The 17515-nt window shown below is 41.0% G+C and overlaps 1 protein-coding gene across 1 annotated transcript in view; it reads left to right on the top strand.

Annotated features, from left to right (window-relative positions):
* LOC132895777 (macrophage mannose receptor 1-like) overlaps positions 1 to 17515 on the top strand; it is a 53247-nt gene that overhangs the window by 25598 nt on the left and 10134 nt on the right. Inside the window, exons 14-15 of the mRNA XM_060936610.1 lie at positions 15696 to 16050; positions 16152 to 16520. Of these exons, the coding sequence (XP_060792593.1) occupies positions 15696 to 16050; positions 16152 to 16520 (724 nt within the window). The remainder of the gene's footprint in view (positions 1 to 15695; positions 16051 to 16151; positions 16521 to 17515) is intronic.

Raw genomic sequence — 17515 nt, 5'->3', positions numbered from 1 at the left:
TAACAATATGGCTATAAAACGTAAACATTTTACTCATAATGCAATTCATGTATTCTTGCCAGGTCTCCTTGCCTTATTTCTTTCTTTCTTTTTCATTCACAAGAGTCATATTTTAATCTTTTACTTTATGGTTGGTTTTATGTGTCTCCTATTACGGATTCTTTCAGTGTATCATGTTACAACTTGAATAGTGCAAAACAGTAAAAGTCCCAATGGATTTTTTTTCCACGTCAAGAAACTGCAAGGAATTAGTATCTCAGTATTACCTGAAATTGAAAAAAAAACCCCATAATAATAAAGGAGGAACTTGATCCCCGTATCACTCAAGTACATTTGTTCAGGAAAGAGCATCCACACTGGACCTGGACTGCCTTCCTCATTCTGGAACAGTGATACTGTATATATAGGCATATCAGGTGAAAATTCAAATTCAATCCAAATTGCAAGAACCTGGTCTCATTGAATTCAGAACTGAATGCAGAACAACATACTTTTTACAGAATTAAAATATGTTTATCCGTTCTTGAGATATTACAAATCAAAGATTGAATAAATGGCGTAATTTTTAGAAAACTGCCGTAATATTCTGTATGAGGATCACATGGTCCAAAACAGGCCTCATTAACAAATGAGATCAAATGTTTTTTCTTAATAACTTTTCTATTTTTCAAGATATTTACATGGAGAATCGGCAGGTACATAGATGGTTGTATACTGAATACAAAGTTTTAAAAAATTAGTAAGAACAGATTGTGCAACTCAGTATTTAATTAGTATTAATTATGCTAATTAGGTAAAAACGTTAAATCGGGACACTCTCTTCTTCAAAGTTTCACCAAAATGGCTTTATTTGTGCAATATAAAGCTGATCTTAACTCTCCTTTATACATCACAAAGAAGGACAAATCAATTATAAAATATGCATAAATAAGCACTGAACGTTATTCACATCTATCATTCTCTATCAAAATAAAAAAGTAATAAAAGATTATTTCTAATACCCTCTTTGTGCTCTGTAGGCCTTTGTATTTCTAAGTAGGGCCTACTAGTGTTTATATGAAAGAATATAAATGATTATTTTGAGTAATATTCACAGCTTTCAAGGTGAACCTCGAAAAAACTGCGTGAGCCACATCCAATAAACAATTCACATTAATTGAATTGAAATTGACACTCGCGTCTTACTTCTGTTTTTTTAAAAAAAAATCATTCTGACCACTAAGATCTCAATATTTTTCATCAAAAAAACCCCTCCAGTTACATTCTAAAGTAGTTATTTATTTACATGAATCAGTTTGATTTGAAAAAATAAGTAGGTAAAGCTATGAAAACTCACTTCAGTCTCCCATGAGGCATAACACCAAAACTAGCAGATGGAAAATTTTGCTGAATACTTCATCAGAAACAGTGAGAGCGAGAGAACATCTCTATAAAAGTTATCTGATTGATATTCATAAATAATCCAGTCAGACACCGATCAGAAGAGAGAGAGCCTGACTGCTTTCCCATGACTCAACAGTTTCCTGATGTCCTGTGAGCAGTGTGTATTCTGTTGTACCAACTTCAACCTGCCGTTACTCCCAAAGTACTGAACAGATCTTAACGAGATACATTTCTTTGAAAAGCAGAAAAGATAAACTTTTTAATGATAGTATTCACAATATAAAATATTCAAGAGTTAAGCAATGACAGATTTGGAAATTTAGATGAGCATCTGCATGCACAATTTTCACACCATGGCCAACAAGCATCTGATATGCCTACTGTACATCTGACTATGCCTTAAAAAAACTTTTTTTAAACAGTTTTAATATTTTTTTTTATCTGAATGTATCTAAATTTGTCTTCAGATTTCTTATCAATAAACTCAACTCTGTTTGTCAATATTTTTGCGATATTGGATATTTTGTAGATCAGCAGTTGATTAAGTTTGGACTGTTTCTCTCTTTTATTTGACACCTTTATTGTAATGTAAATGTTTCTGAGATAAAGAACCAGTCTGTCCACATCACACCAAATCCCTCCTCCATCCTCTGATAGCCGACTTATACAGGCTTGTTCAGTTTTATTAGGGAAATACAACCAATTAGCGGAAAGGAAAAGAGAGGACATGACACTAGGACAGAAAATTATGAGGTAAATCATTGAAATTTTTTTAGAGACTTTGATAATGGGAGCATTTTCAATACTGTAAAACTTTTCACTGTAAATATACAGTAAAATAATGGCTGCTGAGTAGCCAACCATTTCCCTAGACGAATGAACAGCTTTAAGATGTTCTTAAAGCATCCTAAAAGTTTATGAAATGCTAAATTTCAGTGTATTTACTTGTAATTTAAATAATTCTGATAGTATAACTTTATTTGACTTTCCATGACTTACTAAAAATAACAAAATGCTGTTAAAAAGAACATTTGTCACTTAAAGTTACTAGATTTAACATTTAAATGTACTTAAAGTTACTTCTACTTTTAAGAATACCAATAAAGGGTCTTAAAGTTACTAGTATATTTAATGTATTTAAAAAGTTCAGTACAGGTACTGAAATTTACAACTAAATTTAGGGGCTGGTCTTAAAGGTAACTGAAATACACCACTAAATTTAAGGTTCCTTTAAGGTTGAGATTAAATGCAATTCAATTCACATTTTCACTGAGTGTTTACTGTATTTATACAGGACTACTAGTGCAATAAATATTTATAATATACTACCGTCATTAACAAATACAGTATCCTACAGCAATATTGTGTAATTTTACAGGATTAATTGTGCCACTTACAGCAGTAACTTTTACATGGGAATATTGTAATTGCTGCTTTTTGTACTGTACTTCGAGATTGAACTATTCATCATTAAAAAAGGAAAAAAATCATATATTTATAATTTTCCATAACAGTACACTCAGAAAATAAAGTCCGTTATTGTACTTTTAGGAATATAATGGCTTGTCACTGGTGCAGTGCCCTCTAAGGTACTTATTTGTACCCTTTATATACTGCTTGGGAACATATATGTACATTTTTGGCCTGAAAAAAGGTACACATATTTACCTTGATATCCAATAATGAGCCCTAGGGGGTATAATAGTGTAGATTGTACCTTGGGGGTATCTATCCATAGGACCACTTTAAACCATAGTCAAGTCAAGTCAAGTCTATTTGTATAGCGCTTTTAACAATAGACATTGTCGCAAAGCAGCTTTACAGAATTTGAATGAATTAAAACGAGCTAATTTTATCCCTAATCTATCCCCAATGAGCAAGTCTGTAGTGATGGTGGCAAGGAAAAACTCCCTCAGACGACATGAAGAAGAAACCTCGAGAGGAACCAGACTCAAAAGGGAACCCATCCTCATTTGGGCAACGACAGACAACATGACTATAACATTAACAGTTTTAACATGAAGTCTGTTTCGTTGATGTTATAAACTGTTCATTGATGGAAACTTGAGTGCAAAACTGTTCATGACAACTGCAGTCCTAAAGTTAGCAAGTCAACTGTAGTCCTCAGCCATAAAAGCATGACTGTAAGGCCAAGTTTACATTAGACCGTATCTGTCTCGTTTTCTTCGCGGATGCACTGTCCGTTTACATTAAAACGCCTGGAAATGCCAGGAAACGGGAATCCGCCAGGGTCCACGTATTCAATCCAGATCGTGTCTGGTCCGGTGCTGTGTAAACATTGAGAATACGCGGATACGCTGTGCTGAGCTCTAGCTGGCGTCGTCATTGGACAACGTCACTGTGACATCCACCTTCCTGATTCGCTGGCGTTGGTCATGTGACGCGACTGCTGAAAAACGGCGCGGACTTCCGCCTTGTATCACCTTTCATTAAAGAGTATAAAAGTATGAAAATACTGCAAATACTGATGCAAATACTGCCCATTGTGTAGTTATGATTGTCTTTAGGCTTGCCATCCTTCCACTTGCAAGTGGGAAGTGACTTGCGCACAGCGGCTCAGTCCCGAATCACTGCTCATGCGCTTAACTCACGCGCTCTGTGAGCTGCGCAGGGCCGGAGTGTGCACCCTCCAGAGGGCACTCGCTGTTCAGGGCGGAGTGATTTGGAGCGCAGCCGCTGAGGTGGAAGCGATGAGTCGCACTGACACATTTCAAATTACGTGCCGAATTAGTCATGTGATTAGCGTATCCGTGTATTGGCGTTGCTGTGTGCACGCTAATCGTTTTTAAAAACGTTAATCTGATGATCCACTGATACAGTCTAATGTAAACCCCACCTAAGTGTCCAGAGCGTCTTCCAAGTGTGACTTTCAACTGTCGATATGGGGCCGTCCTCCACAGGAGCGATGTGATGAATCACAATCCCAGTACTCAAAAAAAACCCAAAACAGTCTCTAACTGGTTCATTGTTTCATTTCCAATGCAATGATGGTTGAACCCTTAACTAGCAGTCCCAGCATTTTTCTGTCTACCTAGAAGACCCACATAGGGGCCATTTGGCCCGACCGCTTTTCCCCAATACACTAATCACTCATTTTGTTATGGTAATGAGGCTGTTAGTGGCAGTGTGTGGGGTGAGGGGGTCACATTTCACACACTTCACACTTCAGTGGTGAAGTCATGTTGGCTACTTCTGTGTGAATGTGAGAATGAGGAATAAAAACACATTCTATTCTAAAATGTGAACATGTGAATGTCCCATGTGACCATAACGACTCATGTGACTGCAACCAGACAATTGTTTGATGGATAAATACCTCAGTGCACATGGACTATCGCTTCAGTTCCCTCAAGAATTTTGTGGTGAAAGAAGCTCCTCTCCAAGGAACGAAGATGCAGAGATTCAACATTCAACAGGCATTGTAAGATTTCATTTCTAAGCTGTAAGGTAACTAACAGCCACATTTCCATAACAAAATGAATGTCTACAGGGAGGACTTGGGGCCAATTGGCCCTCTTGTGGGTTTTCTAGGTAAAAAGGCCAAATGGCCCCTCTCTGGGACTTCTAGATCATCAAGCACTTCACTGACATAAATTCCTTTTATTGCAGTAGGATTCCAAATACTCATCAAGCATTCCATTCTGTTATGAATTTTAAAGTGTGTCATCATTATACCAGGGTGCTAATTTTTTCTCTCTGATCATTTTCCTTTTAAGAGGAGCTACATTATCTAAAGTATAGCAGAACGTTGACTCTAAGCATTCAGTTGCCTGATCAAGTTCTGCAGAGGCTGACAGTGACCCAGTCAAAGTTGATAACTCTGGGAGATCATTTATAAAGCTCTGTGCAGTAGTTGACGTGAATGTACGTTTAATACAGTAGAGTGGTGAGGTGCATATATTATTACTCAGACATATTTTGAATGAGATGAGATAATGATCTGCGATAACTTCAGACTGTGGAAGTGTGGCTATATTTTCTACGTTTAACCCGAATGTTAGTATTAGATCGAGGGTGTGACCACCATTATGGGTTGGTCCTATGACATTCTGCTTAATCCCGACTGAATCTAAAATGGACACAAACACTGTTTACAAAGGGTCTTCTGGGTTATCGAAGTGAATATTAAAATCTCCGAAAACTAAAGCTTTGTCTAAGGAAATAACCAGATCTGAGATAAAATCTGCAAATTCAAAAAGAAACTCAGAATATGGCCCCGGGGGCCTGTAAATAATAAGTAACGGAATTAACTGGGTAGGCTTATTTTTCGAGGCTACATACATTATGAGTATGAAGAACTTCAAATGTATTAAATTTATAACCAGGTTTGTGTGTTACACCTAGATAATCATTATAAATAACTGTGACGCCACCTCCTCTGCCAGTTTGACGAGGCTGGTGTATATAACTGTATCCAGGAGGACTCGCTTCATTTAATGCTATATATTCATTTGGCTTAATCCATGTTTCAGTTAAACAAAGTACATTAAACTCCTGATCAGTAATAAGTTAATTAACCATTAGCGCTTTAGATGTAAGATATCTAATATTTAATAACCCCACCTTTAGATCAAAGGTGCTGGCAGCTACTGCACAGTTAGTATGACCTAACTTTATATTGATTAGGTTACTGGAACAAACTCTCTGAACATTTCTACTTTTTTTACAGTCGGTTTAGCCTGTTCGTCTGCTCCCTGGCCTTGGCTCTGGATTGTCAGAAATTAACTAGACCTGTTCTGAGACTATGACCTATGCTGCAAGAAATGAGAGCAGCAGACCCTCCACAGAGTGGGGCTTTATGGAAGAGTGGCCAGAAAAAAAAGTCATTGCTTAAAAAAAAAACTCATTTGGAGTTTGCCCAACAGCATGTGGCAGACTCCCCAAATGCATGGAAGAAGATTCTCTGGTCAAATGAGAAAAAAATTGAACTTTTTGGCCATCATGGGAAATGCCATGTGTGGCACAAACCCAACACCCTGAGAACACCATTCCAACAGTGAAGCATGGTGGTGGCAGCATCATGCTGTGGGGATATTTTTCATCTGCAGGGACAGGAAAGCTGGTCAGGACTGAAGGAAAGATAGATGGCACTAAATACAGGGCAATTCTGGAGGAAAACCTGTTTGAGTCAGCCAGAGGTTTGGGGCTGGGATGAAGGTTCATGGTCCAGCAGGACAAAGACCCTAAACAACCTGCTAAAGCTGGAACTAAACCACTGGAGTGGTTTACAGGGAAACACTTAAATGTCTTGGAATGGCCTAGTCAAAGCCCAGACCTCAATCCAATTGAGAATCTGTGGCATAATTTGAAGATTGCTGGACACCAATGCAACCCATCTAACTTGAAGGAGTTGGAGCAGTTTTGCCTTGAGGAATGGGCAAAAATCCCAGTGGCTAGATGTGCTAAGCTAATAGAGACATACCCCAAGAGACTTGCAGCTGTAATTGGAGCAAAAGGTGGCTCTACAAAGTATTGACTTTGGGGGGTGAATACTTACACACACTCCAGATTTCTGTTTTTTCATCTTAATTATTGTGTCACAATAAAAAACGATGTGCACCTTTAAAGTGATAGGCATGTTGTGTAAATCAAATGGTGCTAACCCTCCAAAAATCCTTTTTAATTCCAGCTTGTAATGCGACAAAACAGGACAAACACCAAGGGGGATGAATACTTTTGCAAAGCACTGTATTTTCGGAACCAAAGCAGAAATGTGAACATTTACACCCCCCCCCCCCCCCCCCCCAAAAAAAAATAAAATAAAAATAAATAAATAAATAAAATTTGCACTACTGTATCAATACTTTAACAATTCATCTCATTCTCATCATCTCTAGCCGCTTTATCCTTCTACAGGGTCGCAGGCAAGCTGGAGCCTATCCCAGCTGACTACGGGCGAAAGGCGGGGTACACCCTGGACAAGTCGCCAGGTCATCACAGGGCTGACACATAGACAACCATTCACACTCACACCTACGGTCAATTTAGAGTCACCAGTTAACCTAACCTGCATGTCTTTGGACTGTGGGGGAAACCGGAGCACCCGGAGGAAACCCACGTGAACACGGGGAGAACATGCAAACTCCACACAGAAAGGCCCTCGCCGGCCCCGGGGCTCGAACCCAGGACCTTCTTGCTGTGAGGCGACAGCGCTAACCACTACACCACCGTGCCGCCCTACTTTAACAATTATTGATACAATTATTCATTTAACAATTATTTCTTTGCCTCCTCACGCAGTACTGTTCATCCTACATCACAAGCAGCTTAATGCTAGAAATGCAAACCGAAGCTCACAGAAGCTTAAAAACTCCGCAAAAATTCACATACCACTGGTGTATCAGGTTGAAATTAATGAGTTCTGAGTTTTGTTCATTAAAGTCGCACTGAGAAATTAGGTTTGGCTGCAGTACAGGCACAAACGTCTGTGCCATCACGTTCAACCTTGAAGAGTAGAAATAAAACACTGAGCACATTGGGAAAGAAGTTCAAATGTATTTAGTAGACCTAAAAAACTTCCATAACTTGAAATGAATGTGAGAAAAAACAATCCCAGAATGCAATGTCTCTATAGTCTGATGCTATATAAAGAATTAAAGGGTTACAGTGAAGGCTAAAATTTTTAAATTTTAAAAATGTATGTGAAGCATTTGTTGTTGTGATGTTTATCGATTCCTTACTCATATTTCATAAGAACGAGGCTTTCAGATTTGCTGTACACAAGACAGTAGTACGCTTTCTGTTTTATATTACAAACTCACTAGTGTAAACCACAACAAAATAAGAGAATAAGGTGCTTGAAAGTTTGTGAACCCTTTAGAAATTTCTATATTTCTGCATAAATATGACCTAAAACATCATCAGATTTTCACACAAGTCCTAAAAGTAGATAAAGAGAACCCAGTTAAACAAATGAGACAAAAATATTAGACTTGGTCATTTATTTATTGAGGAAAATGATCCAATATTACATATCTGTGAGTGGCAAAAGTATGTGAACCTTTGCTTTCAGTATCTGGTGTGACCCCCCTTGTGCAGCGATAACTGCAACTAAACGCTTCCAGTAACTGTTGATCAGTCCTGTACACCGGCTTGGAGGAATAACATGCAAAGAAGATATTATATTATCGATGCCAATTTTTCCATGATTAATGACAATATTAATTACAATAATAAGTATTGTTTGCCCTCTTGTCCTGTCTGTTTGTTGTTGTTGTTGCTGTTCTTCTTCTTCCATATATCTTCACTATATGGTCAAGAGTTTGTGGACATTGGCCCATCACACCCGTATGTGCCTTCTGAACATCCCATTCCAGTATTAGTCTCCCTTTGCTCTTATAATAACCTTCACCCTCATAGGAATTCCTTCCACTAGATTCTGGAGCCAGGTTGTAGGGATTTTTCAAGTTCAAGTTCAAGTCAACTTTATTGCCAATAATGCCATAGGGCATACAGAGAATTGAACTTGTGTTTCCCTCTTATCCGCAGTGCAAACAGTAATAAATATGAAATATAAAATATAGGTACAAGATATAAACTTAAAAAAAAAAAAACTGGGGGGGGGGGGGGGGGGGTATTTACACACACAAGCTAAAGCTATAAGCTATCTAAGAAAAGACGGTGGCAATCCAGAAAGTGCAAATGTGGCAGTGTGAACAGAATTAACGGTATAAATTTAAATGTGACGAATGACAATATAAACAGAATGAACAATGCAAACGGGAACAGCAGTCTGACAGTATAGTAATTATTAGTATAAATATAAATATAAATAAATAAATATGGCAGTATGAGCAGAATTTTCAGTGTAAGTATAAATATGGCAGATATGTAAAAAGTGTAAACAGTGTTGTAAACAGTTTTTATATAGTGCAATTAACTTAAAAAAACCCGTGTAGACAGTATTGTAAACAGGCAGGAGGCTGAAGAAGTGGTGGTTGGGATGGGTGGAGTCGCCCGCAATGCTGAGTGCTCTGTGGGCCAGGCGTGTGTTGTAAATATCCTGAAGGGAGGGTAGGGGGACACCGATGATCTTCTCTGCTGCTCTCACTATGCGCTGCAGGGTCTTCCGGCAGGAAGCAGTACCACACAGTGATGCAGCTGGTCAGGATGCTCTCGATGGTTCCGCAGTAGAAGATCTGCATGATAGGGACTGGTGCTCTAGCTGTTTTCAGTCTGCGGAGGAAGTAGAGGCGCTGCTGAGCTTTCCTGGCCAGCGATGCGGTGTTGCTGTTCCAGGAGAGATCCTCGGTGAGGTACACACCCAGGAACTTGGTGCTGCTCACTCTCTCCACAGTGGCACTGTTGATGGTCAGTGGAGGATGCTGGGTGGAGGCTCTCCGGAACTCGACAACCATCTCCTTCGTCTTCTCCACATTAAGGGAGAGATTGTTGTCTCTGCACCACGCGGCCAGTTGGCTCACCTCGTCCCTGTAGTATGACTCATCATTGTTTTTAATGAGTCCCACCACAGTCGTGTCATCCACAAACTTGATGAAGAGGTTGCTGTTGTGTGTTGGTGTGCAGTCGTGGGTCAGCAGGGTGAAAAGAAGGGGGCTGAGCACACATCCTTGGGGGGCCCCTGTGTTCAGTATGATGGTGCTGGATGTGTTGCTGCCAACCCGGACTGCCTGTGGTCTTTCGGTCAGGAAGTCCAGCAACCAGCTGCAGAGGGAGGTGTTTAGTCCTAGACAGTCCAGTTTCTGTATCAGCTGCTGGGGGATGATTGTGTTAAATGCTGAACTAAAGTCTAAGAACGGCATCCGCATGTAAGAGTCCTTAGTGTCCAGGTGAGTGAAAGCTGAGTGGAGAGCGGTGGAGATTGCATCATCAGTGGACCGATTGGCCTGATATGCAAATTGGTACGGGTCCATGGAGGGAGGGAGGATGGATTTGATGTGCTGCATGACTAACCGCTCGAAGCACTTCATAATGATGGGGGTCAGTGCCACAGGGCGGTAGTCATTGAAGCAGGATGGAGAGGCCTTCTTTGGAACAGGGATGATGGTGGTGCTCTTGAAGCAGGTGGGGACAACAGCTTGGCTCAGGGAGGTGTTGAAGATGTCTGTGAGCACTTCTGTGAGCTCCTCTGCACAGTCCTTTAGCACACGACCTGGAATGTTGTCAGGTCCTACAGCTTTGCGGGTGTTGATCCTGGAGAGGGATCTCCTCACACTGGCTGGAGACAGGAACAGCACCTGGTCATCCGGAAGGGGTGGTGTCTTCTGTGCAGGCATGTTGTTGTCGGCTTCAAACCGTCCAAAGAAGTTGTTTAGACTGTTCAGCAGAGTGATGTCCTTGTCACAGGTCTGTGGTTGAGGTTTATAGTCCGTGATGGTCTGTATCCCCTGCCACAGGCTCCTTGTGTCTCTGCTGTCAGTGAAATGATGGGCTATTCTGCTGCTGTACTGCTTCTTTGCTAGTCTGATGCCACGGGACAAGTTGGCTCTTGCTGATCTCAGACCAGCCTCATCACCTGCTCTGACAGCAGCATTCCGGGCTTTCAGTAACCGATAGACTTCCCCCGTCAGCCATGGTTTCTGGTTGGCCCGTACTGTGATGGTCTTAGTGTCCGTGACATCATCAGTGCATTTACTAATGTAGGCTGTAACAGTGTCTGAATACTCCTGGATGTTGATCTGGTGGTTGTAAGTGGCTGCCTGCTTAAACATGTCCCAGTCTGTGATGTTAAAGCAGTCCTGAAGTGCTGAGGAAGCACCCTCTGGCCACACCCGTATCTGCTTCTGGACCGGTTTGGTGACTTTGACCTTCGGCCTGTATGCTGGCATTAGCATAACAGTGATGTGGTCTGAAGCACTGAGATGGGGGAGGGGTGAGGCCTTGTATGCTCTTCTCAGTGTAGTGTAAACCAGGACCAGTGTGTTGTTTCCCCATGTTGCAAAGTCAATGTGTTGATGTAACTGAGGAAACACTGTTTTGAGATTTGCGTGGTTGAAATCTCCAGCTACGATGAGAAGTCCCTCTGGATGGGCTGTCTGTTGGTCGCTGATGGCGCAGTACAGTTCACTCAGTACCTTGTCCCTATCGTTGTTGTTGCAGCTGGGAGGAATGTAAACTGCAACAAGCAGGATGGCAGAAAACTCCCTCGGTAGATAGAAGGGCTGACACTTGATGATCATAAACTCCACAAGGGGTGAACAGTGTCTGCAAACTACCACAGCATCCTGACACCAAGCATCCCTGATGTAAACACAGACCCCGCCGCCGCGGGTCTTACCTCCTTCAATGAGGGCTCTGTCTGCTCGATAGCATGTTAGCCAGTTGAGCTGGATGGCGGAGTCCGGTATGCTGTCGTTGAGCCATGTTTCCATGAACACAAAAACACAGCACTCTCTCACAGCCTGCTGGGTCACTCTCAAAAGGTGACTATAGTCCAGTTTGTTATCCAAGGAACATACATTGCCGAGTACAATGGACGGTATAGCTGGCTTGTGTGGATTAGCCATTAGCCTGGCCCGGATACCCCCGCGCTTTCCCCACTTCTGCTTCCTCTCGCACCACCTATAGTAGTGGGGGTCGATGTCAAAGCGGGCCGCCAGAGTAGGCCGAGGTCATGTAGCTCCTTAGCGTGTGCCGGGTTTAACTTACAGAAAAAAGTGTTGCCAATGTCAAAAAGAGTCCCACGGCTGTATGTGCGCCTGGGGACGGACAAATGCGACGAAAACATACCATCACTCGAGCACACCGACGAAGACAAACATGTAAACACCACATTATTGGAACAGAGAGGGGCCACTGCATCCGCACGTGCCGCCATCTTGGTTTGATTTGCCCATTTAGCCACAAAAGATTTAGTGTTTTCAGGTACTGATGCCAACCAACAAGGCCTAGGGCTCAGTCAACGTTCTAGCATTCTACTTCATCCCAAAGGTGTTCAGTAGGGTTTGAGGTCAGGGCTCTGTGTCGATCACTCAGGTTCTTCAATACCAACCTGAACAAACCATGTCTTTATGGACCTCACTTTTCTGCACAGAAGTACATAGTTGACAACTTGCAGAGAATGAAAAGTGGTTGATTAGATTGTGTGATGCAGGCATGCCCTTCTTGGGGGCATGCTTTCCTGGAAAATTTTGAAAAAAATGATGTAAAATGAAACATTCTTCTGCATTCTGAGCACTATATTTGAAGAAAATTGATAAAGAAATCAGACTGACGTACTCCACAAAATGCATGTTTCTCACCTTGCCTTGATGCTTTGATGTTGGATGATCTGACAAAGTTGCCTTGAACCTTGGATAGTCTTTGAGCTTGATCACTCAGGCCAAGCATCTCTCTTATCTGCACCGCCAATTCCCAGGGTAGCAGCTACAAACACTTGCTACTGACCCACTCCAAAAGCAAGTTCCTATTCACTCCAAGGTACCTGGGTGTAGGTGGAGTGTCAGGGAATAATCTGAGCCACTTATTAAGTTCTGTCTTGAACCTCATCAGCGTAGGGACTGACGCGATGTTTGCTGGCACCACATTGTAGAGAGCTGGTGTGACCGATGAGAAAGCGTTGAATATCACCATGTTGACACTGCTGTACCGTGAGTTGCCAAGAGGTCTGAAACATGTCGTTCCTCTTCTAGCAGATTCATTGAACTCAGTATGGATGCAATTAGGTATAAGGTTGTTCTGGATCTTCCAGATCAAGATGATGGTGTATCACTCATGGTGCCTTTGTAAGGAATAGAGGTTGAGAGCGTTAAGTCTGTTCCAATAATTCATAGTTTGAAAACCACTGGTTTTTGTTGTGAAGGATCATTATTGTCATATTGTCTTATTGTCAGAGCAAATCTTTTTTTTTCTTCAGGGGTTTCATTGTTCTTGATCACCAGAACATGTTTTTTTTTTTTCAAATACTGGCACAATTTGTTGTAATACGTGATCTCATTGCCAACTGGTTAGAACCGTCATGAGAACCAATGGAATGGTGCGATAGAGTGATACAATTTAGATTCCCCATCATTATTGCGCTGTTCCACTGGCTCTTGGCTTCCCTTAATATGACTATTTGATGGTATATACTTGTATCCCCTGTGACGAAAACAGCTGAAGTGAATTCAGAAAAGCAAATCCAACAGTGTTCACTAATTATTTTGTAATGTGGTATTTTTTAGAACTAAAATCAGTAGGTAGTATTCATCTGTTAAAATTGGTAGAGTACAGCGTAAATTGGTAGTGTTGGCAAGTATGGAATCATTGTCATCTTAGAACATGTATGGACTTATTAGTTCCAGTGAAGAGAACTTATGAAGACATTCTAGAAAACTGTGTGCTTTGAACTTTATGGTTTGGAGATGGCACACATATAGGTGTGATGATCAGATGCCCAATAACTTTGGGCTACATGGTGTATATTGGCCATGTCGCTGGCATGTACTATCTGCCGATGGGGATTGGGCATCAGTTGATGAAGTTTCATTTGCCTAAATAGGGTTTGAGTAAAATGTTCTGCACCAACTCTTCATATGATATCTTGAAAACATATTTATGACTACATGGATTCCTGTCATTATTCATACTTCTGCTAACCATCAATTATTTGCTCATGTTTTTCCAGAGGCATGCTTCATCTTTTGTGGCTCTTAGGTTAGTAAACTATATGTCTGAACTTCAGTAACCCAAAAAAGAATTTATTATTATTATTATTATTATTATTATTTATTACTACTACTACTCCTCACAGACTTTAACATTGTTAAACCTTCACATGTTGTTTTATACTATGGACTGTATATATTACTATATTTAAAAGTTATTCCACAAAATCAAGTTGTACATGACTCGTGCACAACTCGATTTCGTTGAATAACTGTTTTATTCTATCCACATTCACTGGATTTTGAGAAACAGAGCATTTTTATTTTTATGATTTGCAAATTTGATAAATAAAAACTTTGTACAAAACATCTGACCAAATAATTTCCGTTTAGAATGTAAACAAACCGGCAAAATGACAGTAGCAATTTGTGAAAAATGTGATTAATAATAATAGGGCGTTACGGTGGTGTAGTGGTTAGTGCTGTCGCCTCACAGCAAGAAGGTCCTGGGTTCAAGCCCCGTGGCCAGCGAGGGCTTTTCTGTGCGGAGTTTGCATGCTCTCCCCGTGTCCGCGTGGGTTTCCTCCGGGTGCTCCGGTTTCCCCCACAGTCCAAAGACATGCAGGTTCGGTTAACTGGTGACTCTAAATTGACCGTAGGTGTGAATGTGAATGGTTGTCTGTGTCTATGTATCAGCTCTGTGATGACCTGGCGACTTGTCCAGGGTGTACCCCGCCTTTCGCCCGTAGTCAGCTGGGATAGGCTCCAGCTTGCCTGTGATCCTGTAGAAGAGGATAAAGCGGCGAGAGATAATGAGATGAATGAGATAATAATAATAATAATTCTTGAAAAATAAAAAAGATAGGCGGCACGGTGGTGTAGCGGTTAGCGCTGTTGCCTCACAACAAGAAGGTCCGGGTTTGAGCCCTGTGGCTGGCGAGGGCCTTTCTGTGGGAAGTTTGCATGTTCTCCCCGTGTCCCTGTGGGTTTCCTCCGGGTGCTCCGGTTTCCACCACAGTCCAAAGACATGCAGGTTAGGTTAACTGGTGACTCTAAATTGACCGTAGGTGTGAATGTGAGTGTGAATGGTTGTCTGTGTCTATGTGTCAGCCCTGTGATGACCTGGCAACTTGTCCAGGGTGTACCCCGCCTTTCGCCCATAGTCAGCTGGGATAGGCTCCAGCTTGCCTGCGACCCTGTAGAACAGGATAAAGCGGCTAGAGATAATGAGATGAGATAAAAAAGATATGTTCTTACCATCAAATACTTTCATTCCGTATTTTGTTGCTTTTTTGTATTTTTTCGGGTTTTGTTTTCGAGTACAGTTTTTATTTCGTCCTTGGTTGGTTCAGCAACATGGTCTGCCATTTTCTTCTTCTTCTTTAGTGTTTTTTTGGCACTTGGCAAACCAACTTAAAGGTGCATTACTGCCACCGACTGGGCAGGAGTGTGGAACAGGCGATATTATGTGGGGAGAAAAAAAACCTATATTCTTTTAGCTATTTCTGTTTCTTTTAAATACTTGATAACAAAGTGATATATTTGACTTGATGCACTCCGCCATTTTGTTTTTCTCTTCTCACGGTATATGAGCCGATATCCTAATAGGAGATTAACCAATCAGAGCACATGATTGCTCATATCCAGTGAATGTGGATAGAATAATTCAAATTGTATTTCGAATCCAAAACTACCATTGTGTCTTAAACAGCATTTTGCACAAGTGGCGTCTATCTCTCTCGCCAGTATCACTTCATTAATGAAAATAAAACTTGGGCTGAAGCGCAGAGACACTGCAGAGAGAATTATATTGACTTAGCCAGTGTTGATAATGCTGAAGAACAGCTGACCCTGACTAAAACAACAGACATCAGGAACAGCAAGCGAACCTGGATTGGACTATATGATGATCTGAAAAGCTGGAAATGGTCTCTGGATGACGATTCTTTCTACATGGAGGGAGAGAGACTTTTTGGAAACTGGTATATCGCGAAACCGAGTAACAAGGATGGAAAAAGTTTGTGTGGGGTATTGTCAGGATTTAATGGAGTGTGGCAGGAGAATGATTGCTCTTCAATGCGTCCATTCATTTGCTTCGATGGTAAGTACGGCAGATATGTGCATTTTTGCATTCAAAATTCAAACTAATAATGTAGAACACTTTCTTGATAAAATGTTAGACCATGCAACCATATCTTTCAGGGAGAATGAATTCCCATGAAATATACATCCTAGTTGGTCAGAACATGAACTGGACTGAAGCTCAGAAATACTGCAGAGAGCATTACACAGACCTGACCAGTATAAGAAATGAGACTGAGAACCAGAAGATAATATCATTATTATATACTCATAATAGTAACAATAACAATCATTACAACATTGTTTGGATCGGCCTGTACAGAACCAGATCTTGGTCAGATAAAAGCAACTCTTCTTTCAGCAACTGGAAACCTGGACAACCAGATAATTACGGACAGAACGAATCCTGTACTGCTGTGTCACTGAATTATTCTGCGAAATGGACAGATGAAAACTGCAATCAAAGTATCCCATTTCTCTGCTATAGTCGTGAGTAGATCTCTATATTGTCATTACAAAACCATATTTACAGCCAAACAAAGGATCAACAGTATTCCTTAAAGCTAGACAGCCTTTTGATTTCATAAAATTACCTCTGAAATTTGGTCATTGTCATATAATATCTCAAGAAAAAACAAAACGGGTCATTCTGTGGCTGGGAAGGTATTTAATTTGAGAGGATTCCCAAGCAAATAATGTGCATCAATTCACTCGCTTTGCATAGTCAAGCAGACAGAGGAAGTCCGTGTGCGCATGCGCAGGTTTACTTTCTTCTTCTTTTGGGTTTTATGGCAGCTGACATCCACAGTGTTGCATTACTGCCATCTATAGGTTTACTTTGACCGTGCACTTACAGTTACATCATTCTGTTGCTAAACGAACAGCTGATCACACCGAGGTGCTCGCTGAGCGCCGATATTTATTAGTTTGGTCCTGCGTTTCCTTTCCTTCGTATATAACATAACGTCTTTTCTTCTCGCTTTCTGTTACTATAGTCAGTCTTTCATGTTTCATTCACACACTCACATCCTCCATTTTTCTCTCCTGTTTCAAATTTGTATCCCACAATGCCTTGCGTGAACGGGGAAAGCCCACCACGTGATGCATGACATAGTATCTTGAATTGGGTCATGGTGAAGCAGACAAAAATAGGGGAGAATTTAGGGCCACATGGCCCTAAATTCATTAATTGTTCTATTAAAAAAAAAAAAAAAACTAATAAAATTGGAAGTCTGTGATTCGAATTCAGTAGCTTTCAGTCCACTAAACAAAAATAATTGGGTGTCGGGGAAAATTATTTTCATGGCTACACTTGAAAAATCCGAAAGGCAGTCTAGCTTTAAACATCTCATCTCATCTCATTATCTCTAGCCGCTTTATCCTTCTACAGGGTCGCAGGCAAGCTGGAGCCTATCCCAGCTGACTACGGGCGAAAGGCGGGGTACACCCTGGACAAGTCGTCAGGTCATCACAGGGCTGACACA

The sequence above is a fragment of the Neoarius graeffei genome, chromosome 12 (genome assembly GCF_027579695.1).
Source record: "Neoarius graeffei isolate fNeoGra1 chromosome 12, fNeoGra1.pri, whole genome shotgun sequence".
NCBI lineage: Eukaryota > Metazoa > Chordata > Actinopteri > Siluriformes > Ariidae > Neoarius > Neoarius graeffei.
This window is presented reverse-complemented; position numbering and strand designations above follow the sequence as displayed.